Consider the following 27,119-nt stretch of genomic DNA (forward strand, 5'->3'; position numbering starts at 1 on the left):
ACCAAGTATTATTTTATTTTATTACTAAATTCATGAAAATTTACCAATTCAATTGATTTGATGTGAACGATATGAACAATTATTTTGAATATATAAATTGAAAAATCATGGCGCTAGTGTAGAAGCACATTTATGGCCTCTACACATTAGAAAAATTTATGTCCATATTAAAGCAAATTCCCTACGCTTGTGTAGGAAAAACTGGGAAAAACTCTTCAATATGGACATACATTTCTCTAGTGGCTCTAGTGTGTGAAGACCATTACTGTATAATAATTTTTTTCAATTTTAAAGTGTTTTTTTTTTTTTAAATTAGAATTGCCTGTGATTAGGGGTATGTGCGGTATTATTTCGCTAGAAAATTCATAAAGAGATATACATATATTGCCATACAAACAGTAACTTTTTGTGGAGAACTTGAATCTGGCATGGCTCTGATACCCTTGAATTCTATGGAAAACTCATGAAAAACCAGATGAACCTACTGCCACACGTATAAGTCGAGGAATCCACAGGACACAAAAGACCGAAGGAATCCATAGATTTGCTTGGAAAACGAAAACTCGAACTACTTGAGTTAGGGCAGAATCACATTAACAGTAAAATGCTCACCGATTTCGTTGATTTACGCATTTTCATAGCAATTCTTTAGAACTGGAGAAATAAAACGAAAATGCAATAAACGTTGAACAAAAAAACTGTATGAAAACTGCAGCAAAAAATCCTAGTTTTTTTTGTTCACCGTTGCGTAAATCAACAAAATACGGTGAGCATTTTACTGTCAATGTGATTCTGCCCTTAATACTTAATTTACGTGCATTTCTTTATAATTTAGTTCATTTTGCAAGCTACCACAAAGTTCCGGAATTATTTATTGAACTGTTAATTTAAATATAAATTAAGCAAACTGAGCAACTCGTTTTTGTAAAAAAGTTTTGTTAAAACTATAGACGAGTTTCAAAAGGTCGCCATTTTTGTAAAGTGAGCGCACAGTAAGCGTAGGGAAAATTAAGGTTTATTTAAGCAAGTTTTCGAGTGTTTTGTGATATCTAGTGAAAAATCCACGGGGATATAGTATACTGCTAAACAATTTCTTGAACATAGAACGTCCTAAAATTGGTCCTATCGAACGCATGAATGTAATCTAATCATACATTGGTATCCTTTCCACTTTTTCTTGCCAGGGGGCTAACCAACCAACGAAATTTTTAACTTATTTCCCAAGGGGGAGGTAATTAGTCGGAAGTGGTGTACAGATATTGAAGATTTTTTTTTTATATAAATTGTGGCAGAGCTAGAATGTATCACACCCTAGGTAAAATTTTTCATATTGTCTGTCTACAAAAGGTGAGTGGTTTTCCAAAAAAAAACAAAAATCAAAAAACCTTCAAAAATCAAAAAACCTTCTTATTTCAAAAACCAAAACTCTCATCTTATTTTTAAATTTTCTCATATATTTAACCAAAATAAATGATATTAGTTCTGAATACTCAATGAGCGATAAGAGCTACTGATTTGTGGATTTCCTGATGGAAGCTAGTATATCAGTTAGCTTATTCATTTTCTCTAATGAGTTGCAAACAATTCAGCCGAAGTATTTTATACTAATCAAAAAATTTCCTTAGATGTTTCAATGAGTTAATAGCTAGAGCTAGACCATGATTCATACACATTTATGTTGTGAAAATATCCTTTATTCACAATTCCGTTTTTTTTTTCAACTCAATTCAATTCAATTTCTATTTATATACAAAGAAGATAGTCATGCCGAATGGCACTAGCGATAGAGAAAGGAAAAAGTCCTGCTTTCACCCAGGATATTGCTTGGGACCTCACGCTACCAAAAGGATGTTTATGATGTGAAGTCGAAAGCTTTGAAGTTCTCCTTGAATTGCTTCACAATTTCCTTTTCTTGCTCAATATCTAGCTGACAGTCCTTCCAATCAATTTTTTCGTCGCAATTGAGAAGATTTTCGCTACAGAGAACTTCCCGTCCAAAATGAAGCGGAAAGTTCTTCATTTGTCGGGTCAGGAGAGTCATTTCTTCAGGTAGTTCTGCAGCAAAGTAGGGTCCTGAGGGGAGTTCGGAGGCACTAGCCAGCTTCGGTAGTTTCTCAAAGTCCAATTTGTAGAATTCTGCGGTATTCTCAAAGCATTCGCTCAGTTGCCAGGCAATTGAGGTGTCCAGTGGCACAGCATTGACCTGCAAGTGACTACTCTTGTAATTCCTCTCAAAGAAGCAAACAGCTTTATCTTGGGACTTGAAGAATTCCACTAAGGCGGATTTGAAGCGTTGCAGTTCGGCAAAATCGTCTTCCGGAAGGAGGGAAACACTCTGAACGTGGGATATCGAAATTATGAGGACATGTTGAGTGTTTAGGGGTCCTTTGGCTAGAGCCACGTAGAAGGAGTCTCCTATGGAGATAATCAAGTGCTTCTCGACATTGGCTGAGGATAGACAAAACCAGCATTTTTCGAGGCTGAATTCCTTCCTAGGTCTCTTCATATGTTGTCCAGAGCCATCACGAGAGTGTCTTTTGCCCTGGTGCCTTTCAGTGTTCATGTCAAAGAAGTATTGTGCGGCTTTTTCATCACTTTGAGTGGTTGTCATTCCCAGAAGTGCTGGTATACCCAAATAGGGACATTCAACTTCTTCCACAGTTCTCTGGAGCAGATCTGTTAGTCTCATCTTGTCCACTGGAGTTATACTGAGGGCATAGATATATTTCTGTTTCTGAGTATTGCCCACAGAGGCTAGAGAAATGAATCTCGTGGCTAGATCTAGTTGGGAATTCGTGTCTGCAGGATTCCGGAAGGGAGGTTTTTCGCAGTGAATGTCTTCCAGTCCACAGAAATGATATCGCGGTCTGATGTCCATTGTCAGCAGAGATAGCAGCTTTGATGATTCCGAATTGTTCTGTCCATGTGGCCACTGAGATGTGAGCAATATATCAATTCCTCTATAATCTCCGGAAGACTTAGTTGCCAGGCATGACATCTTTACGGATTTTGTATCTTCTGCACTGAAGGTGACATCAGAAGACTTTTCGCCTTCCTTACCACTCACATATGCTACTTTCATCCCTGAGGATGTCACATAAATCCCAGATTTTCCCAAATAAGTGACATTTGGGCAAATTTCTCCATTTATAGCATCCTGAAATAGAGATAAATGCTTTTCCTGCGTTGGGCCCAAAATATATGTTGCCAAAGGAACTGCAGGGCAATAATAAAAATTTCGCATGAACCCTAAAAGTATTTAGTAATTTTCCTAATTTACCTGTTTTTGTACCATTCTTAAAGTCCTCAAACTCCTCAGTATTGTCTCCAAAAAAGTCCCCAACGCAAAATAAAAAGTCAAACTGGCCAGACTTTTTTGAAATAGTGGCAACTCGATCAAACAATTTGCTGAATCTACCACAAACATCGCCGGTAATCAAACTAATAAATAAAATTTTAAAAAAGTATCAAAAAATTAATAAAATATAGTTTACTCACATCTTCTGTTTGTTTTCCATTGCTTACGGAGGGGCACTGCACTGAAATCACTGGCATTCGTTTGTTTATACTTTTTTCGTGACGTCACAGTTGTATAACAGTGTGAAGTTGGAGATACATTCAAATTAACGAATAATTGCAGGTTACTTCTCTTTTGATATTTTAGCTCCATAAAAGTAAGAATAAATAATACTTATACACACTAATTTATGGTTTTTTAAATGGATTTAAATTAAAAAATGTTTTGACAAGGCAAACAGTAGGTAAATTTAGTTGTTAGGAACCGAAGTTCATTTTACGCAAGGGGGAGATATTTGGGTGAAAATGTGTACACCACTTACAGGCACTTCCACAATTTGTATAGACCAACTGTGTTATCACACTTGCACATTAAAATTTTAATATGATTCACATTAATTGTCGCTGGTGAGAGTCCAAATGTGTAATTTGTGTGTTTGAATCATTTTATATTCAAATTTTGATCTATTTGTTGATAAAAAGGTAGACTTGGCCCGCAAAATTTGATATAAATTGATTTATAGCATTAATGCGAAAAATTAATGCGATTTTCTCTTTAATTTTTTAATGTGAAAAATATTTATGCTTTAGGTAAATTTAAACTTATTTTTGCAGGCAAAATCCACTTCTTTATCAATAAATAGAAAAACCCTAAATATTATGTGACTCAAAAACACAAATAACATATTTGGACGCTCACAAGCGACAATTAATGTGAATCACATTAAAATTTTAATGTTCAAGTGTGATAACGCCGCAATACTTCCAACACTTCCTGCACTTCATGCATTTCTCATACTTGGAAATCAATAATTTATTTAATATGACGAAAAATCTAATTAGTAAAACTTTTAAAAAAATTAACGAAACTTATTTTTACAGATACTTTTAACATTTTTCTTATATTTTGAATTTCTAGCGCCAGATATTCTTGCATTTTTTAATATTATCTGAGTTTTACGAAGGGGTATCAACATATTTTGAATTTTCCTAAGATATACCAGTGAAGCTACTTTTGGAAAATAGTGTATCTAAAAAAATGTATTGTCATTTGTAATTATTGAAACTGTGCTAGAATGTCTACAAAAATCCAAAAGTACGAGTGCAACAACTAATTGAGCACTTCAGACGTATCTTCACTTTTTATTAAGCTCCCCTTATTCCTTTTCAGCGAAAGAATGTGACACTCATATGTCGAGCTTTTAAACATTAAAAGCTGTTTAAATTGTTAAATTGTTTTCGAACATTTTAACAATCTCTTTAATTGTTATCCACAAATTTTCTTTCACTACGATACTCACAATATTGCCATCAATATTAGAGACTGTTTAAAATGAAATTGATATTTCGAAGGACAGATCGAGATAAATCTTAAAGCAAGGACACGATTTAAATAAACCTCTAAAATATTTTTTTAGACCTTTCCAAAATTAGTCTAAAATTAAATATTACAAATGCACCTTTTGTTCCTCATTTTATAAAAGTCCTCAAAACCACAAATCGACTTTTTTGACGAATACTTTTGGCATTGAAGAGATTTAAAACATTGAAGTCTTTCAAGTATATGCGAAAAGGTAAACAAAAATTGGTGGAGATAACCTATAGGACACCCCTTACCGATATTCGCGAAAAAGTTCCACGAATTTATACAATCATCCAATACATATATATTTACGATAAATTAAAAAAAAATTATATCAATTTGATTCACAGTCAAATGCAATAGCTATGTCATTATTGCTGAGCCACTACATGAATTTTAAATTCCTGTAAAAATTCAGGAAAATCATTATTCAATTGAATATTTCCTCGGAAAAATTACGACACAAATCAAGCTACACAGTAAAAAAGAGATGAAATTGGCTAGTTGAATTCTATTAGTTGAATTGAACTAGTTGAAATTTCGAATAACAAACACTGAAAAAATCAACTTTCAATTGAAAGGGAAGCAATTAAATTGCAGAACGAGTAAAATTAAGCCTTCGGTAATAGCCCACATGCAATAAATAGTAGTAATAATTACTATAATAGTAATAATTTGATGCAACAAAATGGCATAAACTTCATTCAACGTCTGATTGAATATTGCTACGATTATCGCGTGTAATGGGAGAGCAACGATAATTGTAGTAATTTTTCAATCGATTATCGCAGCAAAAAGTTCAACTTTCAACTAATTTCGTATAAACTCATTCTTCTTCTTTTTATATTTTATGTAATTTCAGTACAATTGTTGAAGAAAAATTCAACTCAGTTTGCTTTTCAACTACGAATATTCAACTTGTTTGCTTTTCAACTTTGCTTACTACGATAATCGTTGCAAATTTACTACAATTATCGATGCTCTCCCATTACACGCGATAATCGTAGTAATTATTTTTTACTGTGTATAATAAATTTCAATGTCATAATCGAACTTGAAAATTTGAACAAACCTTCCCAAATTATACTGCCGCTCGAATTAAAAATTAAAAAGTAACGTAACCTGAAGAATACGGTATTAGACAGAAAAAGACTTTATATTTGAGTACTCCCACTTCCAAAGACTTCCAAGTACTTCATTTTCAGCTGTACACTACTTCCGACCCTAATATCTCCCCCTTGGTTTTAAGAAAATTGCAATTCCACAATTTTTCTTCAGATTTTTTTAAAAATGGCGTCGAGTTGCGTTTCTCATTACCAAAAGTTAAAAAAAAAATGGCTTAAAATAAAAAGGGTAGCTGTTAGAGTAAAATAAAAGCAATTTTTAATGTTTATAAGGCTAACTTATGGAGGTCATCCGTAGACTTGAATTCCATATCTCTAACCATTTGACCTTTATACATACTACAAGTACAGGTACAGACGATGAGACTGATTAGATATTAGATGTATTATACGGATTAAACAAAAAAAGGACACAGTTGGTTAACAACGTGGCACACTTCTTTTCTTCAGAAATCCTCTGATTCAAGGAGACAAAAAAAGTATATAATACGGTCTCTCTGTAGAATTCGAGCAGAAAAAACATGTAATTTTTTTTATCCATTTATTTACATAGAGCTGAAATTGTTCGTAAAGCAACTTAATTGTTTATATGAATTACATATATTTTTTTTATAAATAATTTTAAATATTATAGGAAATCATTACTTAGATTCCTCAGAATGACAAGGGCAGTCACAAAATTTTTCCTTTAGATTTATGATAATTTGGTAAGCTTTGTTAAATTTAAACATGAGCGTTGACTGGTCTTTTTCTGGATCAAAAACTATAACTTTTTCCTTCTGGCAATCACAGCATGGCCGATCATCTACAGTTTCAACACAACCTCCCTCCTCGTAAATTTCTAAGTCTTCAGAATCAAATTTGTCTTTGTGTAAGTTGTGGTACTCACTATCAGAATGTTTAGGTATGTCTACTTCAGTATCTGTAGCTTGTTCTGGGTAATGCATTTCATGTGGTATGTTCAGTAAGTGGACTGGATGAAAATTATCAGGTATAGGTTGAGTTTCATCAGGGGATTCAGGTTCATATTCGGGTTCTTGTGGAGGTTCATATGATGACGTTTCAGGTTCGTCTTCTTGTGGAGGTTCATATGATGACGTTTCAGGTTCGTCTTCTTCTTGTGGAGGTTCATATGATGACGTTTCAGGTTCGTCTTCTTCTTGTGGAGGTTCATATGATGACGTTTCATGTTCGTCTTCTTCTTGTGGAGGTTCATACGATGACGTTTCAGGTTCGTCTTCTTCCTGTGGAGGTTCATACGATGACGTTTCAGGTTCGTCTTCTTCTTGTGGAGGTTCATATGATGACGTTTCAGGTTCGTCTTCTTCTTGTGGAGGTTCATATGATGACGATTCAGGTTCGTATTCACTTTCATGTGGTGATGGATCACTTGAGGGATCAACAAGGAGATGTATGGGTTCTCTCTCATCTTCCTCCTCTTGAGGAGGTTCATATGATGATGATTCAGGTTCGTCTTCTTCTTGTGGAGGTTCATATGATGATGATTCAGGTTCGTCTTCTTCTTGTGGTGGTTCATATGAGGATGATTCTGGTTCGTCTTCTTCTTGTGGAGGTTCATACGATGACGTTTCAGGTTCGTCTTCTTCCTGTGGAGGTTCATACGATGACGTTTCAGGTTCGTCTTCTTCTTGTGGAGGTTCATATGATGACGTTTCAGGTTCGTCTTCTTCTTGTGGAGGTTCATATGATGACGATTCAGGTTCGTATTCACTTTCATGTGGTGATGGATCACTTGAGGGATCAACAAGGAGATGTATGGGTTCTCTCTCATCTTCCTCCTCTTGAGGAGGTTCATATGATGATGATTCAGGTTCGTCTTCTTCTTGTGGAGGTTCATATGATGATGATTCAGGTTCGTCTTCTTCTTGTGGAGGTTCATATGATGATGATTCAGGTTCGTCTTCTTCTTGTGGTGGTTCATATGAGGATGATTCTGGTTCGTCTTCTTCTTGTGGAGGTTCATACGATGACGTTTCAGGTTCGTCTTCTTCCTGTGGAGGTTCATACGATGACGTTTCAGGTTCGTCTTCTTCTTGTGGAGGTTCATATGATGACGTTTCAGGTTCATCTTCTTCTTGTGGAGGTTCATATGATGACGTTTCAGGTTCGTCTTCTTCTTGTGGAGGTTCATATGATGACGTTTCAGGTTCGTCTTCTTCTTGTGGAGGTTCATATGATGACGTTTCATGTTCGTCTTCTTCTTGTGGAGGTTCATACGATGACGTTTCAGGTTCGTCTTCTTCCTGTGGAGGTTCATACGATGACGTTTCAGGTTCGTCTTCTTCTTGTGGAGGTTCATATGATGACGTTTCAGGTTCGTCTTCTTCTTGTGGAGGTTCATATGATGACGATTCAGGTTCGTATTCACTTTCATGTGGTGATGGATCACTTGAGGGATCAACAAGGAGATGTATGGGTTCTCTCTCATCTTCCTCCTCTTGAGGAGGTTCATATGATGATGATTCAGGTTCGTCTTCTTCTTGTGGAGGTTCATATGATGATGATTCAGGTTCGTCTTCTTCTTGTGGTGGTTCATATGAGGATGATTCTGGTTCGTCTTCTTCTTGTGGAGGTTCATATGATGATGATTCAGGTTCGTCTTCTTCTTGTGGAGGTTCATATGATGACGTTTCAGGTTCATCTTCTTCTTGTGGAGGCTCATATGATGATGTTTCAGGTTCGTCTTCTTCTTGTGGAGGTTCATATGATGAGGTTTCAGGTTCATCTTCTTCTTGAGGAGGTTCATATGATGACGATTCAGGTTCGTCTTCTTCTTGTGGAGGTTCATACGATGACGATTCAGGTTCATCTTCTTCTTGTGGAGGTTCATACGATGACGTTTCAGGTTCGTCTTCTTCCTGTGGAGGTTCATATGATGACGTTTCAGGTTCGTCTTCTTCTTGTGGAGGTTCATACGATGACGTCTCAGGTTCGTCTTCTTCCTGTGGAGGTTCGTATGATGACGTTTCAGTTTCGTATTCACTTTCATGTGGTGGTGGATCACTTGAGGGATCAACAAGGAGATGTATGGGTTCTCTCTCGTCTTCCTCCTCTTGTGGAGGTTCATATGATGAGGTTTCAGGTTCATCTTCTTCTTGTGGAGGTTCATATGATGATGTCTCAGGTTCGTCTTCCTCCTCTTGTGGAGGTTCATATGATGAGGTTTCAGGTTCGTCTTCTTCTTGTGGAGGTTCATATGATGACGATTCTGGTTCGTCTTCTTCTTGTGGAGGTTCATATGATGACGATTCAGGTTCGTCTTCTTCTTGTGGAGGTTCATATGATGACGTTTCAGGTTCGTCTTCTTCTTGTGGAGGTTCATAAGATGACGTTTCGGGTTCGTCTTCTTCTTGTGGAGGTTCATATGATGACGTTTCAGGTTCGTCTTCTTCTTGTGGAGGTTCATATGATGACGTTTCAGGTTCGTCTTCTTCTTGTGGAGGTTCATATGATGACGTTTCAGGTTCGTCTTCTTCTTGTGGAGGTTCATATGATGAGGTTTCAGGTTCGTCTTCTTCTTGTGGAGGTTCATATGATGACGATTCTGGTTCGTCTTCTTCTTGTGGAGGTTCATATGATGACGTTTCAGGTTCGTCTTCTTCTTGTGGAGGTTCATATGATGACGTTTCAGGTTCGTCTTCTTCTTGTGGAGGTTCATATGATGACGTTTCAGGTTCGTCTTCTTCTTGTGGAGGTTCATATGATGACGTTTCAGGTTCGTCTTCATTTTGTGGAGGTTCATATGATGATGATTCAGGTTCGTCTTCTTCTTGTGGGGGTTCATATGATGACGATTCAGGTTCGTATTCACTTTCATGTTGTGATGGATCACTTGAAGGATCAACGAGGAGATGTATGGGTTCTCTCTCGTCTTCCTCCTCTTGAGGAGGTTCATATGATGACGTTTCAGGTTCGTCTTCTTCTTGTGGAGGTTCATATGATGATGATTCAGGTTCGTCTTCCTCTTGTGGAGGTTCATGTGATGATGATTCAGGTTCATCTTCCTCTTGAGGAGGTTCATATGATGACGTTTCAGGTTCGTCTTCTTCTTGTGGAGGTTCATATGATGATGATTCAGGTTCATCTTCCTCTTGTGGAGGTTCATATGATGACGTTTCAGGTTCGTCTTCTTCTTGTGGAGGTTCGTATGATGAGGTTTCAGGTTCATCTTCTTCTTGTGGAGATTCATATGATGATGATTCAGGTTCGTCTTCTTCTTGTGGAGGTTCGTATGATGAGGTTTCAGGTTCGTCTTCTTCTTGTGGAGGTTCATATGATGATGTCTCAGGTTCGTCTTCCTCCTCTTGTGGAGGTTCGTATGATGAGGTTTCAGGTTCGTCTTCTTCTTGTGGAGGTTCATATGATGACGTTTCAGGTTCGTCTTCTTCTTGTGGAGGTTCGTAAGATGATGTTTCAGGTTCATCTTCCTCTTGTGGAGGTTCATATGATGATGTTTCAGATTCGTCTTCTTCTTGTGGAGGTTCATATGATGACGTTTCAGGTTCGTCTTCTTCTTGTGGAGGTTCATATGATGACGATTCAGGTTCGTATTCACTTTCCTGTGCTGATGGATCACTTGAGGGATCAACAAGGAGATGTATGGGTTCTCTCTCGTCTTCCTCCTCTTGAGGAGGTTCATATGATGATGTTTCAGGTTCATCTTCCTCTTGTGGAGGTTCATGTGATGATGATTCAGGTTCATCTTCCTCTTGTGGAGGTTCATATGATGACGTTTCAGGTTCGTCTTCTTCTTGTGGAGGTTCATAAGATGATGTTTCAGGAGCATCTTCCTCTTCTGGAGGTTCATATGATGATGATTCAGGTTCATCTTCCTCTTGTGGAGGTTCATATGATGATGTTTCAGGTTCGTCTTCTTCTTGTGGAGGTTCATAAGATGATGTTTCAGGATCATCTTCCTCTTGTGGAGGTTCATATGATGATGATTCAGGTTCATCTTCTTCTTGTGGAGGTTCATATGATGACGTTTCAGGTTCATCTTCTTCTTGTGGAGGTTCATATGATGATGATTCAGGTTCGTCTTCTTCTTGTGGAGGTTCGTATGATGACGTTTCAGGTTCATCTTCCTCTTGTGGAGGTTCATATGATGATGATTCAGGTTCGTCTTCTTCTTGTGGAGGTTCATATGATGACGTTTCAGGTTCATCTTCGTCTTGTGGAGGTTCATATGATGATGATTCAGGTTCGTCTTCTTCTTGTGGAGGTTCATATGATGATGATTCAGGTTCATCTTCTTCATGTGGTGGTTCGTATGAGGACGATTCAGGTTCGTATTCACTTTCCTGTGGTGATGGATCACTTGAGGGATCAACAAGGAGATGTATGGGTTCTCTCTCGTCTTCCTCCTCTTGAGGAGGTTCATATGATGACGTTTCAGGTTCGTCTTCTTCTTGTGGAGGTTCGTATGATGAGGTTTCAGGTTCGTCTTCTTCTTGTGGAGGTTCATATGTTGATGATTCAGGTTCGTCTTCCTCTACTGGAGGTTCATATGATGACGATTCAGGTTCATCTTCCTCTTGTGGAGGTTCATATGATGATGATTCAGGTTCGTCTTCTTCTTGTGGAGGCTCGTATGATGAGGTTTCAGGTTCATCTTCTTCTTGTGGAGGTTCGTATGATGAGGTTTCAGGTTCATCTTCCTCTTGTGGAGGTTCATAAGATGACGTTTCAGGTTTGTCTTCTTCTTGTGGAGGTTCATATGATGACGATTCAGGTTCATCTTCGCCTTCCTGTGGGGGTTCGTAAGATGACGTTTCAGGTTCATCTACCTCTAGTGGTGGTTCATATGATGATGTTTCAGGCTCATCTTCTTCTTGTGGTGGTTCGTAAGATGATGTTTCAGGTTCATCTTCCTCTTGTGGAGGTTCATATGACGATGATTCAGGTTCGTATTCGCTTTCTTGTGATGATGGGTCATTTGAGGGATCAACTAAGAGATGTATTGGATGTCTGTCATGTGCATCAGTCATGTATGGATCGTCATTTGGAGGCATCGGAGTTGGTGGGTAATCGGTGTGTCTCTTAGTTGTAGGAATTTGTTGTTCACTGTGAGTACTGTAGTGTTCAACCGGAATTGCTGAGTCATGGGATGGATCAACCTCTTCTGGGAGATTTAGTAAGTACTGAGCATGTGCTCTTTGTTGATCTTTGTCATTTTGCGTATCTGAAAGTTTGGTATTAAATGTTTATGTTGTAATTAATGGCTAAATGAAAGGTTTCATTATGTTATTGACTTCGTATTATACTAGAATAATTGAATTTGTTGCTTTACTTTGTAAGGTAAAGCATCAAATTCGTAAGTTCAATGCTCAATTAAATAGAACAACATTTTACCGTAAGTAGATTCTCCGCAATCCTCACTAATTTCCTGACTACCGCAGTTATGATGGTCTTCATGTGGTTCAAGATTGGAATCATCATATCCGTAATTGTACTGATCATCTTCCCCTTCCTCTGCAGATTCATATGAAAATGCTTTATTGTAATCATGTTTGAGTTGAGCTTCAATGGGAATTTCACCTATTGGATCATCGTACATGTCATACTGTCCTTTCACTCTGTCTGTAGTTTTTGTTTGGTCATCATCGAGAGTATGTGCATCTGATAAACTTCTACTTTTTTTCTTCGCTATGTACATGTCTATTAGTTCGTCTGATGTGAGATATTCGCACTTCACTTGACTGGATGGTAGGCATCCATCTTTTTCAACATCATAGAACATTGATGGTGGGCATGAATACTGTGTCAAGTAAAATTTTCCATTGGTTTTTGGACTGCATGAGCAGTATGTGGAGCAGTCTGTTGGACATCTAAATCGTCCAGGATATTTACATGGAGGACATACACTGTCCTCTTCTGTTGGTAAAAGTTCAGTCGGATTGCACTTTCCATAGTATGTGCATCTGTTTAAGTTTCTATTATATTCTGAACCTCCGGGACATTTAAACACTTTTTGAACATAATATCCTGAATTATAGTCACAAGTGTAGAAGTAGGAACAATTGGAAAGAGCAGGAAATTTTCCAACATGTGTGCATTCAGGAACTTCAACAGTACCGTCGGATTCGTCGTAAATTTTTAGAGAAGGCATAAATGGTTCTAGGATTTTTTCGCATGTCTTTTTTAAATCGTTGAAAAGACTTAGGCTAGTACATCTGCCAATAACTACACAATCCTCTTCGCAGAGGTAGTAGTAATTGCTCTTCGTTGGGTGTATTTTAATTCCAATAAAATTGTCAGAACATCTTGTTGACTGCAACAAGTGGATTAATTGTTATTGGAGAAAATAGAGATTGTTGAGCTAGTGAAGCTTCTACTTACATGATCTACGTAAATAGGTTCTCCACCTCCTGGAAAATCTCTGCATTTTTTTAATACCGGATCATAGAACGTTCCTTTAGGACAATGGTCATTCTAGATCGAAAAAGAATAGTTAATAATTACAAAGTGAAGTTAATATAAAATTTTATGCATATGTAAACATTCAATCTTTACAAGGAATATCTGCTTAAATATGTTTGTTTTATTGTTCGAATTCCACATGGGAGGATTTTGAACAGGGGGGCGGGGGTAATGCGACACATAGCCTTTTCCTCTCAATTTCTATGTTTACCTCTAAGTGGGCTAATCAGGGGCCAATCAAGTCTAATAAAAAGTGAAGCTATTTTTTACTTTTCCTTGTAAAATTTTTGCAGTTATTGCACTGCGACTTAAGCAAATTTGCTCGTACTTCTTGTATTATTTCGGCGAGCATTATGAAATATGTATTTTTAGATAGCTTTTAATGCACAATTTCGAAATATATCAGATTGATAAGTCAATTCTCTTGAGGAAAAAACTTGTTAATAGTCTTCAGTGCCTCTATTCAAAAACGTATGGAAAAATGAAGTGTCGAGAGGCCACTGGGGCTAATGCCTGGTAGGCCCCGGTACACTCAGGTGAGTAATAGAAGATTGGGTAACCAACCTCAGCATGAAGTCACGAACCTAAGGCGATCAAGGAATCTGGTCCTTCTAGAGAGGGTTGGGTGAGGGGCTAACAACTTCTCCCCGTGAAACCAAGATTGTTATGAAAACTTGTAAGGAGACTCCGATAGGGCGGACTTTTCGACAACGACATATGCAACGTTTCTGGAGCGAGCTGACGGAAAGTCGCCAGGACTGGAGGAGGTTAGCGCGTTGCAGCCGCCTGAGTCTCTCTGGGGATTACTTTTTTTTTTAAACATAATCTTCGCTTTTCAGAAGATTTCAGAGAATGATCAGACGCAGTTTTTCCATCTGGCCGTCGTCAGCTCTAGAGGCCAAACGGTTAGAGATAGTGACTTGAAACATTCGTGGGACCTCTCATAATTCGACCCAAAATTGTTAATATGTCCATCATTCTCTCCACCTCTTTCCTTCCTAACCTAAACCATGTTTTTTTGAATTGCTCGAAAATGCATCGTACGATTTCTCTCCTTTTTGGATATGTCTTAGATGTTACCTAGGCAGGTACTTAATCCATATCCGAAAATGCCATTGAATCATTCCTATTAATGGTTTTCAATGTCAAAGGTCCAAATAGCTCTAGAGAGCGTATTTCTCAACCCAAGGAGTTTGTGTTTGGGATCGTTGAAAAGGTCTTGAAGTTTCTGATGAGTCTGAACCGGTTCCAATTGGTTTTGAACTTGTAATGAACCGGTTATGAATCGATAACTATTTAATATCTGAAAAACCATTGTATTTATCACGAGTGATTTTAGGTGTTCTTTTGAGTGATTTATGAATCGGTTGAAATCGGTTGTGAACCGATAAATTTCAAATAATGTAAAGTGCTTTGAGATGTAGAAATCACGAGTTCAAGCATTTCGCAAACTATGGCAAACTTTGCCATCCCTTTTTTATTTCACTCTCTTATTCTTGTAACATTTTTCTACAAGTAGGAAGAGGTGAGGCTATTTTGAGATGTAGGGCTGTATTGATATATGATTCATCCGCATATTATTAAAACAAATGGACTTTGCTTTAACGGAATATAAATTGAGATAGCGAAAATAATTGTGGTTCTAAATTAAATTATGAGAAGGTTCAGATTTCTTCAGAAATATGCGAAAAAATCGTATATCAATTTAGCCCCATTGCTCAAAGTAGCCCCATCTCCCCCTACATAATATTCGTCCATAGTGTGATAGGCAAGCTTCATAATTTATAATGTATGCGATATATCCATTTTGACACAAATTTGACAAGAAATTGAAGTTTTAGTGTTAACCGTAAGGATTTAACGGTTATTGTGAATCTATTACATATAACACAAAATCACTGATTAATAAATAATCACTGACAAACAAATAATCACCTGATTATTTAAATATTTTGCACGAACTAAATCAACGAAAAGTGTTCCACTTATAAAAGTGAACACTAAAAGAGTAAATCTCATTTTAAAGATCTCTTTATCACTTTACTATTCCACTACAAGAATAAACTTAACTTTAATAGGATCAAGAAGAACTGGACAAATACCTCTGAAGTGATTTTTACTTGCGAGCACCTTTATAAGGCAAATTAGCTTGTTATTGTTGTCATTTCCAAGACATTGTCTTTCATAAAGAATGAAAAAACAACATACATTATTTTTCATACATTTGGTAAATAAAGTGTAACATTTTCAAGTTCATGTTGTTAAAATATAAATGTTTTAAAATTCTCAATAGTATCATGCGAAATTGTGTGCACTTTGAAGTGAAAAGTGTACGACTTTAAGTGCTTTTAGCATGATTTTTTGTGCGTATTATGATATTATATTTTAAAATTAACTGAAGAAAAAGTAACTGGAGGTTTTGTTACTCACCTGAAGGTAATCTATTTCTGGGGAATTTTAAATATGTAAACACACAAAAAGAGCGAGATAGACTTGCAAATATTTTTATTGTTAATCTATTGTTAGAGCTACAATTTATTTTGTTTAGAAAATACATAATTAAACATACAAATTATCATAGGAGAGTAATGCAAATTCAAATAAATTATTTAATATTGATGATAAAATTTATTGGGCAGAAAATTATGAAATGCTTGATTTAAAACACACCAATAATATTATTTTTCTTTTAAATTATCGAATTCTCAAAAAAAAATCACAGAGAAATTAGCTTCGAGCTTAGAGGTGTTTTGAAATAAAAATTTTTTATTTGAATGTGCAATTTTTTATTGTAAATTATCATTAGTCTATTTAAATTGCGGTAAAATTAAAGAATTGAAATTGAAGACGTTTGCATTTTATTATTAAAAGTAGAAAAGTTTCATGTTTCATTACTCTGACGCACAGCAATACTTCGTAGTGATCTGAAAATCAATCAATTCTGTAAGAGATATATATTTCTAAATTATTTATTTTATTGCTAAAATAGTGATTCTAAGAATAATGATTTTGAAAATGATTTTTTGTCATTTTGTAATTTTTCCGTATGAATTGATGATAGTCAATTTGTTATACCTTGACCGTTCAAAGAGCGATGGATCAGTGTAAATTGGTTCACTGGGATCTTCAAACTCTAAAGGATTTCCTCCATTATTCCGTATTGGATTCATAACGGGAATCTGACACATACGCGATAAATTTCTGAAAATGATACATCATTACAAGATGAAAACCTTTTTGGTAATCAGGATTTTCCTACCCGGTAGCAAAGGTCTTTTGTAGGTTTCCACTGAATAGAGATAGTCCTGGTCGTCCTGTGCTTCCCGATCGATTTGAGTTGTTGCGTCCTGATGCATCAAATTGACTATTCACATTGGATATATTGAGATTCTGATGAATTGCTGACGGACTAAAAGATGTAACCGGGGAGTGTCTATCAGCCAGTCGATTCTTGGTAACAACGTGCCAATATCTCCTACAAAAGAAAGTCCTCCCTATAGACCGCTTTTTACTACAAAACCTTCCGAAAAAATCACCTGTATGCCAGTCCGGCGATCAGTGAAATACTCAAAAGTAGGATCATGAGAAGAATAACAGCACTAATCAATCCATGATATTCCGAAGGTGTTATGCAAATTGTTTCCTGAGGTGCCACAATTTTCCTTGCATATGAATCTTGTTCCATTTCTTCTCTAGACTCGAACACCTCGATCATTTCTCTGACCTGTTCTGGAAAATCACTGGCAATATCCTCATCTTCTGTATTGTAAATCGTGGTGTCATCAGTTGAAGAGACTTCTACGGTATCTCCCTGAGTTTCATTCAGTTCAGTTTCGTTCAATTGAATAGTGGCTTGGGCAATCAGAGTTCCATTGATTTCCCTCTTTTTCCTTCCAAATGAAGGCTCAGATCTTCCCGATGGCCCAGGACAGTAAGCCGGTTGGCATCCATCGCGACAAGATCTAACTGTAGCTTCGAACACTAAGAAGTTGGATTCTGGAATTTTAAATGCATTGAATCTTGCCTCCAAAGTATCACCATCGCGAAGTTTGTCTAGTTCTGGGAAGACGTATGGGTTGACCGGGCATCCATGTCTATCGATCAGTTGCACACTTCTACCCGAGTAAGGATCCCTGGCAATGACGTTAGTGGCAAAAATATCCCCTGCTTGCTTGTATCCATCCTGGGATTCCAAGCGGAATGTTAGGGGATCACCAACAGCAATGGTTGTTGTAGGTCGTCCCTGATACAAGATCAAGAGTCGAACCTTGTTGTTCATGGTATTCTCAGCTGGGAGGTATTCAATTGGGATGGGACTACCGGACCTGTCGATATCATTAAAACTACTTAACACAAGTAAGTATAGTCCCATTGGGAAGGTTGTTAATGTTAGTAGCTACTGCATTAGTGTTCAACGTCATTAGTGTGTTACGCAATATGCGTACTCTGCTGCTAATATCAAGAGATACCTAAAGTCCTACCATCTAGTATACAACCCCTCTTATCAAATTTTACGTCATATCTACGGTCTATTGAATTTGGAAAAACGAATAATGTAAAAGAACAGTATTATACCCTGCTCCAATGTATCCGGATGTAACGACAGCTTCACCTGGGCCTCGAAATAGACAGGTCAGATTGAACCTCTTATCTCGACCGGTTTGCACATTGTCCGAAAACTGGACCACTACAATATTGGTCATCGTATCACCATACTGCATTAAAAGAAAAAATTAAGCTTAATACCAATTTCCTTTAAATATCGTAATCGAACCTACTCTCTGAGATCCACATTCTGGATATCCTTGTGGACCACTGATCCTCAAAACGTTTACAGTCCCACCATTTCCGCGGAAGAAACAGCGATCATAGAATCCATAAGTATAGATCCTTCCAATAAATCCTTCAGGTGTCCTTAGAGTGAACTCCATTCCATCCTCGTTACAAGTTTGTGATACTACAGCCAAAATAGTTTGTAGATTTATCTTTGATAAAATAATTAGAGCGTTTGAAGCAATTACTTACCGTCTAAGCAGTCCCCATCTAGACCATTACGTGCTGAACTCCTTTCGTAGTAATCATAAGCACCAATGTCGAACATCATAGGATCTTGCAGATCCATGTCTCTAGTATCCCGATCACTAAGCTCACAGTTCGATGCTTCCTGATCTCTATCGACTGAGTAGGCACCTTCGCGGTAGTTGAAGCTACGGCAGGCAAAGTCACGAGAATCAACGCATTCTCGTTGGCAGTGAGAGAGTGTAGGAACCGTCATTGCTCGTCGAATGTACGGACGACGCATGCGGTGCCTAGATGCGACTTGCTTGAAGTTATCCTCATCGCATCGAGATCCAAATGGTCTAACCGGTCCGTAACCACCAAAGCCGTCACCCGTCAGAGAGTTTATGTTGTTATCGTAACCAGAACCACCTAATGGTCTAACTGGCAGTGGTGCTTCGTATGGTGGGTAACCAGGACTAAGAGGAATAGGACGGTTGTATCCGCGATCCCTATCATATCCCCCATATCCCTGAAAAACGATTATTGTAGAACTTCTACTTCAATAGGCTTAAAAATAATCTTACAGTATCCCTGTAGCCGTAATAGTATCCTCCTCCACTTGGATAACCTCGATCATAGCTCTGATCGTGTTCAGGATAGCCTGGAAACCTATCATATCCTAAAAGGCCATCAAAAATATGATAAATTCGATTTTATAAATCCGGCACTTAATTTGTAAATCCTCAATAACTCATTGTGCAATTAAAAAAAAAACAAGGTCAGAATACAAAAAGTTAATGATAGAGGTAGTGAGGATTCACATAAATCAACATTGTGGTGCGATCTAGTAATACCTGTGCCACTTGGAAATTTTTCACGGTTGCCGTATTTGTATATGTAAATGGGGTATCGGTCATTACCTACTGGGAAGCGATTGTCAGAGACGGGAGGGTATCTGTTTCCGGGAGCGGGATAACGTGTGTCGGAAAACCCACTAGGACCGCTTGGGTATTGTCCAGGATATCTCATATCAGATTCTGGATAGCGGCCAGCAGGTGGAACTGTTTTATCAGGATATTGCGACATGTTTGGTCCAGTCGGACCGGGATAACCACTTGGCATTCCGGGACGACCTCTGGGTGGTGGCCAGTATTCGGGTACATCTGGGTATCTACCCTTCATGGGTGGATATCTACTGTCCATCATGGGGTAGCGATTATCTACTGGTGGATAGCGTGTAGGATACCGATTATCCATAGGATACCTTCCATCATTGGGATACATATCTCCAGGTAGTCTATTATCGTAGACTGGAGGATATCGATCCATTACAGGTGGATAACGATCACTCATTCCCGATGGAGGATATCGGTCACCCATGCTTGACGGAGGGTACCTATCTCCCATGCCTGGTGGATATCGATCACCCATATTTGATGGTGGATAACGATCACCCATATTTGATGGTGGATATCGATCACCCATATTCGATGGTGGATAACGATCACCCATTCCAGGTGGAGGATAGTACCTGTCGCCCATACCAGGACGATATCGATCATCTCCCTGTGGATACCGTCCATCATCGGGGTATCCACTCGGAGGATATCGATCTGGTGGATAGCGATCTCCTACGAAAAATTAATCATGCATTAGTTACAAAACATTATCAGCACTGATTCATTGTGCTGATTGGTATTAGAAATGGTGGATAAACTCAATTAAAAAAATCGTGAATAGAATGTTATACCCATTTCTGGTCTCCATTGTGGGTAACGATCGTAAGGTTTATTCGGATATCTGTCATCTGGATATCGATCTTTATCTGAAAAGTTTAGTGGAAGGGTGTTATGACGAATAATATGTTGAGAATTATTGCAAAACTACCTGGATATGGATTTCGCCAATCATTGCCCATATCTGGTCTCATAGCAGGACGATCGCGATCATCCATACCATCCCCACCGACTGATTAATGGGTGTGAAAGTTCAGTTAAGAATATTTGAAGATTTCAGTGAAATGATTATTACTAATGTCTACTTACGCATTAAATTTTCATAGTAGTCGTAATCGGCATCGTAGATAATACGCATACCATCTTTCTGGTTGTAGCGACTCAGACGGCAAGTTCTAAAGCGATCGCTGTATACCGCTGATCGACACTGGAAACTGGTCTGACGTAAGCATTCATCTAGGCATTCACTTAACGACCTTCCAGTTATCTCAGAGTGGAATTCACCACCTAGCCTTGAATTGCGGTATCTTTGAAAAGCTGTATCTGGTCGTCTTCCGCCAGAAAACAAATGGGATGTTACGGAGTTATCTGGATATTCTGATCCTCTTTCTGTTGGGATAAGCAGGGATAAGTGTTGTGAGAATTTCCAAATAATAAGTCAAACTTACGGTTATCCAGGCAGACCAAATCGTAGAAATGATGGGTAGGGCTTGAACTTATACTAATGTCATCTTTTTGGGATACAGAGTCTTCTTCTGATAAAATGCATTGCTTGGTTTGATCGTCAAATTCAACTGATCTGCAGAAGTACTTTTCTGCTCTAAGGCACATCATCTGGCATTCTTCTAAGGTCATGTTGTTGTATATATCCACTTCGAATGGTCCGCCTAATTTCTTATTTTCTTCCTTGACGAAAATGGCAAGACCATCGCAACGCCTTTCGGCATTCAAGCAAGTGTTTTCTAGGTAATCGGAATTAGGATCGTCTTCCATTAGTTCAGGGTGGGTTCGTCTTGTAAAGCGACTTAGGGAACAACTTCTCATGGCCGAATCGAAATTAGCAGATCGACAGACAAAAGAGAATTCATTGAGGCACTTGTCTTCACAATCAGATCTATTGGCTGCGGTCATCTCTTTAATATCCGAAACTGGCAGTTTGAGCTTTTTCCTGGGATGTCGTTCGAAGACATATCGTCGACTGGGACATTCACGCTCAGGACGACTGGCTATGGGTTAACACGGTAGGGGTTATTAAAGGTTGTTGGAGGAAGCGTTTCTGAAACTTACAAGTGAGGCAAACTTCGGTAAAGTGAACACTATTAGGGACTAGCATTAGGTTCCCAATTCCTTCAGGAGCAGCCTGTTCACGCGTGAGATAGCATGTCGATTCTTCGTATTCAGGATTTCCACCAAACGAAGCTATTCGACTGCCAGGTTGGAAGTCAAAGCTTGTACAAGCCCTAACAAGATTATTGGCAGCTGTTCTATCCCTGAGACAGAGATCCTGACACTTTTCGAGAACTCGAAAAGGAGGTGCGGTATCTCTGACTACATCATCGTCGAATCCCTGAAGTTGTTGATTAGGGAGGCGCTCATACAAGACTCTTCCTAAGCCATTGTTACACGTTGTTTGACCTTAATTCCCAAGCAAGGATCCAAATTAGCATTATAGTCCGATTTTAGTGATCATTCGAACTTACCGAATGTTGTTGTGATTTTTGACACAAAAATCGTTAAAATTAATTCCAAGACGGTAAACCAGAATCTCTGTCGTTTTCGCATGATGCACAATTAATTCTCTATTCGTTACAGCTGTCCACACTTTTTCACTTTAATGTCATTGGTCACTTTGCATGAACTAGATAGCTTTTGTGAAAACACAGTGTCATCATCCTTTAATGTGCAAAATCACTGTTAAATCATTTGTCAGATAATTACATGCACATTACGATAAAATTACAAACTGTAGTTAGCAAAATGTATTTGACCTGAATTGTGTGATGATTCTAAAAATGTTATCATATATAGCAATTTCAAATTGATGGAAACAATCATGAATTGTTGGATTAAAAAAAAAACATGAATTTGCGGTATTACAGAAATTGATGAAACGTATTTTTGTCCAATTTCATCAAAACTTTCATAGAGTGATTCATTAAACGGAAACATGTTCCGGTCTTTTGTTGTGGGGAGTCTGAATTAAAATATTTCAGAAATTATGTGCGCAAAATAATTGTGAAATTTGAAAATGACCTTTTGTGGACTCAATTTCGTTTTCAAACAACCACCTTTAATTCTAGCGTTCTGCAATTTTGTCACGCTTATAATAAAAGGTACTTTTTACTGCATGAAATAATAGCTTTTACATTATAATTGTGGCCAATAATTTAGGGTATTCTTTTGACAATTGTACTCTTAGAATGTTAATTTTTGAATTTGGTAATTTTACGATCAGTTATGCAAGTATTTTATGTCTAGATTTTTTTCTACTTTTGTTTAGAATGTATTAAAATTAAACAATTGAAGCTTTCATTTCGGAAAAAATATCAGTCTTTTTTTAAATATGAACTTTGAAAAATTCTTCAGGGAAAATATATATTTTTAGCTTATTAGGGTTTCTCATATTCTAATCATTCTAATATCGCTCTGGAAAAGATATAAAACCTTCTTTGAATATCTTTAGAACCACTCCAAGTTCTAAGATAAATTTAAGTATATTAAGATGAGAAAAAAAAATAATTTTAATATTCATAACCAATTGAGCTCCTTTGTGTTCTTTTATTGGATATAGTTTTGGTAAAATTCAAAAGCCTTAAAGCCGTAGCGAATTATACGGCCTTCAGGCTTAAGGCTCAGCCATATGGCTTAACTGCTCTAGTTCCCTATCAATCAATATTTTTAAGAATAAACTTAACTTACGATTGGTTTTTTAAGAACATATGACCTATTAGATTCTGAAAAAGCAATAAAATTGGGTGCTATTTAGGATTTTGAGATCTTCAGGAACTGGACTAAGCCTCCAGTCTGAAGTCCGCTTTAGGGAACATTACGCGCACTACGGGGTTACACTTGGCGTTACATATCAGATGAGATTCTTAATAATTTTATCTTCTAAATTGTATATTGATAGTATGTAATGACATGAAATATTTTAGGGTAAGGCACCGACGTAAAAAATTACCAAAAACAATAATCCGGTGATAGTCTGATGGCAAAGTTCAGGCCAAAATAAAAAGCTTTTGTAGCCAGAGCTTTTGGTGCCCCACGCACCTTCTTCGGTGGTCGAATATGACAGATTTTTGTGCTTTTTCTTTCTTAGGGGCCAAATGGATGTCTTCATTAGGCATATGAATTCCGAATTACACACTTCACGAATAATATTACAGCGATATTCTACTCTTTCCAATTAGTTTACTATAAACAAGTTAAAAGACAATTAATTAAAATTCTTTTTACTATGATTTTCTTATTGTTTTTAATCTCGCGATTATTGTTTTTGATAAAATCTTCAGCCTTTACGTTCTCTAATGGGCTTCATATTTCCAAATTTGAATGATTTTAAAGTTCTAAACAAAATATTACAAGAAACTAAATATTTTAATAATATGAAGAGAAAATAATACTTTATCCAGAAGATTTAACCTAGCATTAATCGAAAAGATCAAAACGGTAAAAACTATTGAACAACATTTTCTAAAGAAAATTGATTTAACTTTTATTGTTCTCTTTAGGGCTTCTGCTTTAAATTTTAATTTCCATTTTTTTAAACTAAGAAAAATTAATTTCATTTACTCAATCACTTTAAGTATTTGTTATTTATTGTTTCGGTTTCACTGCGTTTCATGATAGAGTTGTTTTGAGTTAAATAGAGAATAAGATAAGTCTTTGATTTTTTTGGGATTAATCAATCAATTATTATGTGGATAATTATATTTCAGAGAAGAAAATGATTGATGTAAAATTTAAAATACATCTTAGCGGTGTTAAATTATATTCAAATTCTGAACAAAGAAGTTTTGTAGAGCGGAAAAATAGATCTTGCCAAAAGGACGTTGTTTACCAATTTGACAAAACTTTTTCTTAATTTTTTTTTATAGAAACCCCTCCTTTTGACAAACTTTTAACAAAATCCAGTTGACCCACCGATTTGACAAAACTTTTCTATATTCTGGATGGAAGAACATCCTTTTGACAAACTTTTCTTGTTATTTTGACAAAACTTTATTTTCAGAGAAGATGAACGAAGTTTTAATACTTTGGTAAAGAAAAGCGCGCTGTCTTCGGACGATTCAAGCCTCGAATAATTCATTTTCTTTAACATTTTACAAATGAATTTGTCTCGGTATAATATATTTTAATAGCGAGTCTAATGCCTCAAATTTCCAGAAAAGAAGCTGAAGGGAAATCCACTAAGAACATAGGAAAAACTTGAGTTATCCGAAGCTTGAGTCGTACGAAGGTAGCGCACTTTCCCTTAATCGTGGTACTCGTGCTATATTTTCTACACTGGAAAAATAAAATATTTTCCATAATTCTTGGTATTTTTTGAAAAGTTAAAAATTTTTTTAAAGGTAAAAATAAATCCTTCTAGGTTGATTAGGTAATTTTCGGTCAATGATTATTGATAAAGGATGAGAAGTGTTTTTCTTCTAGATTGATTTTAAACCCAGAAAAATAATTCATAATTTTTTTTTCATTTTATTTTTCATTTTTTTCAAGCTGATTTGTCACTATTTAATTTTATTTCAGTAAAATAATTGTAAAATGTGTTTATCTTAATATCTCATATAATTCGAAATTTTATTTGGTTAAATGCATCCCGATTTTATTAAAATTATTTTGAGAATTTTGAGAAATTAATAATTTAGTTTTTCCGTCAATTTCAAAACTTAAAAATTTTATAATTCTCATAATTTATCAACACTTTTACAGAAAAAGAATGCATTTTAAAGCATTTGGTACAATTTTATCATGAAATTGCAACATTATTATAAAGTGCCCAAGATGGATTGATTATATAATCTAAAATTATTTAAAACCTTTCTAAATGAGATAACGAAATTGTTAAACAAGATTATGAAAAATATGGCTTTACAATTTCATTTTTGTTCTATGTCTTAAAAAAATTTCAAAAAACATTAAGATTAATCAAAAGATATGTCTTTTTTCTCAAAATCTAGAACTGTTAACTGAAGAGTCTTTTTTCTGTTTTCCGAAGATTAAATTTTAGAATTATTTTGAAGTATTTTGAATGTCTCGAATTGTCTATTTAAGCCTTATGGCTTTGACAGACCTGAGGATTAGCCGAGAGACGGTTTAGTGTAATTGTATTTGAAATAATGGTCAAATTACATTTCCATAATTTTCTATTAGGTCCTCTCTCAGCTTAAGTCGTACGTCTGTCAAATACATAAGTTTAGCTATATGGCTTAAGTTCTCAAATGTCTTAACACATAGGTTTTTTTTTTGGAAAATTAATCTTTACTTATACAGTGTTTAGACTAGACGTTCAGCCCAATTCCCGAAAGCCTCAAAATCCTAAATAGTAATAATTTTATTGGTTTTTCAAAATCTAATAGGTTATTTGCTCTTAAGAATCCAATCCAATTGATTCGTAATAAATTAAAGTATTTAATCCATATTCATTAGGCTAAAGCTTAGTTCTGAAGTCCGAATTAGGATTTTATTTTAATTGCTAATTTACTTAAAATATGTGAAAAATCATTGCAATTGGTTATCTTCCCGAAATTTGTCGCGTTCTGGAATTGGATTAAACCCCCATTCTGATATCCCTATTATAGAGATAATCCATTCAATATTTAAAATTATATTGTTTCCAACGGAGAAGAAACTAAGCATATTATAATTTTTTTTATTTATTATTATTTGTAATTTATTTATTATGAGATGCACGAGAGAATTTATTAGCATATCACTCAAAATGAGTTTTATAGAACAGTGCATAATAATAAAATTTTAAGAATGAATTCCGAAGTTTCAATTTTATGTCTTATTAAAATTCATATTTTAGGGGAAAGCGCGTTACCTTCGAACGATTTATGCTTCGCACAAATCACTTTTTTCAATGTGTTCTAAATCGATTTGGCCCATAAGAATTTAATATTTTAATAGATAGTCCAGTGCCTCGATTTTTCAGAAAAGATTTATGGATGAAATCCATAAGGAACATAGAGAAAACAATTGAATTGTCCAAAGCTTGAGTCGTCCGAAGGTAGCACGCTTTCCCCTATTTCTATTTTATTTTTATTTATTTATTTTATTTATATTTTTTATTTTATTCTATATATTTTATTAAATTATATTTAAATGTATTTCCTTGTATATCCATGAACTTTTCCTTAACTTTTTTTATGTCGAATAATTTATTAAACATTTTCTATTTTTTCTAAAATCTTTGTTTTATTCCAGTGGAACGTATTTGAATGATGTTAACATCTTACACAAAATTAAATGACTTTTAAAGTATCTTGCAGTTATTGAGAGATTTTATCATCTTGAATAATTTTTTAAAGAAATAATAATAAATAATTTCTCGTTTTTACAAATTGGAGAACTTAATTTTTTCCATCGAATACGCATGTAATTGACTGACTGTATGATTAAGGGTAAATTCTTAATGTCACTTTCTCCAATTCCCGATTTTATTGTATTTAAATGTAACATTTAGTAGAAATATCCTTTAAATCCTTGCAAATGATTTTATAGCTCCAAGATGATGGATCTTGAAAAAATCACCTTTTGAGAATATAATCCAATAACTTCAGGTGCTAATAGTTCTTATTGCAAGTAACTTTGCAAGAGATCACTTCACTGATGAAACTCTACAGAACACTTTCTAAATTTTTATTAAGTTTGAGAGATGAGATCACTGCGTGTTTAAAAATTGCGACCGATCGCGGTGAAAATTCATGAAACACT

At 36.0% G+C, this 27,119-nt stretch overlaps 3 protein-coding genes across 5 annotated transcripts; all 3 read right to left on the bottom strand.

The window, feature by feature from the left end:
• Window positions 1-1,672: 1,672 nt before the first annotated feature.
• On the bottom strand, window positions 1,673-3,594 carry LOC129810067 (CWF19-like protein 1 homolog). Its single transcript, XM_055860315.1, has 3 exons — window positions 3,499-3,594; window positions 3,281-3,441; window positions 1,673-3,216 (listed from the first exon to the last, which is right to left on the bottom strand). Exons 1-3 carry the CDS (start codon window positions 3,516-3,518, stop codon window positions 1,853-1,855), a joined length of 1,545 nt encoding a protein of 514 aa, XP_055716290.1. The 5' UTR covers window positions 3,519-3,594; the 3' UTR covers window positions 1,673-1,852.
• Window positions 3,595-6,644: 3,050 nt separating this feature from the next.
• LOC129809647 (titin-like) lies at window positions 6,645-15,476 on the bottom strand. The gene is made up of 5 exons (XM_055859625.1): window positions 15,379-15,476; window positions 13,363-13,455; window positions 12,376-13,294; window positions 7,451-12,205; window positions 6,645-7,339 (listed from the first exon to the last, which is right to left on the bottom strand). The coding sequence occupies exons 1-5, from the start codon at window positions 15,460-15,462 to the stop codon at window positions 6,645-6,647; spliced, it is 6,546 nt and encodes a 2,181-aa protein (XP_055715600.1). The 5' UTR covers window positions 15,463-15,476.
• A 455-nt stretch (window positions 15,477-15,931) lies between these two features.
• On the bottom strand, window positions 15,932-27,119 carry LOC129810059 (uncharacterized). 3 transcript variants are annotated; one of them, XM_055860296.1, is made up of 16 exons: window positions 26,937-27,119; window positions 21,881-22,073; window positions 21,468-21,815; window positions 20,849-21,406; window positions 20,490-20,789; window positions 20,332-20,412; window positions 20,195-20,269; window positions 19,365-20,075; window positions 19,029-19,123; window positions 18,469-18,973; window positions 18,222-18,400; window positions 18,019-18,158; window positions 16,980-17,768; window positions 16,703-16,918; window positions 16,519-16,644; window positions 15,932-16,367 (listed from the first exon to the last, which is right to left on the bottom strand). In XM_055860296.1, exons 2-16 carry the CDS (start codon window positions 21,960-21,962, stop codon window positions 16,325-16,327), a joined length of 4,248 nt encoding a protein of 1,415 aa, XP_055716271.1. In that variant the 5' UTR covers window positions 21,963-22,073; window positions 26,937-27,119; the 3' UTR covers window positions 15,932-16,324. The 3 variants fall into 3 exon arrangements, with proteins under 3 accessions (XP_055716271.1, XP_055716272.1, XP_055716270.1); XM_055860297.1 differs by having other exon boundaries at window positions 15,932-16,384; XM_055860295.1 differs by having other exon boundaries at window positions 19,299-20,075; window positions 21,881-22,091.

This window comes from Phlebotomus papatasi, chromosome 1, assembly GCF_024763615.1.
Source record: "Phlebotomus papatasi isolate M1 chromosome 1, Ppap_2.1, whole genome shotgun sequence".
Classification (NCBI taxonomy): domain Eukaryota; kingdom Metazoa; phylum Arthropoda; class Insecta; order Diptera; family Psychodidae; genus Phlebotomus; species Phlebotomus papatasi.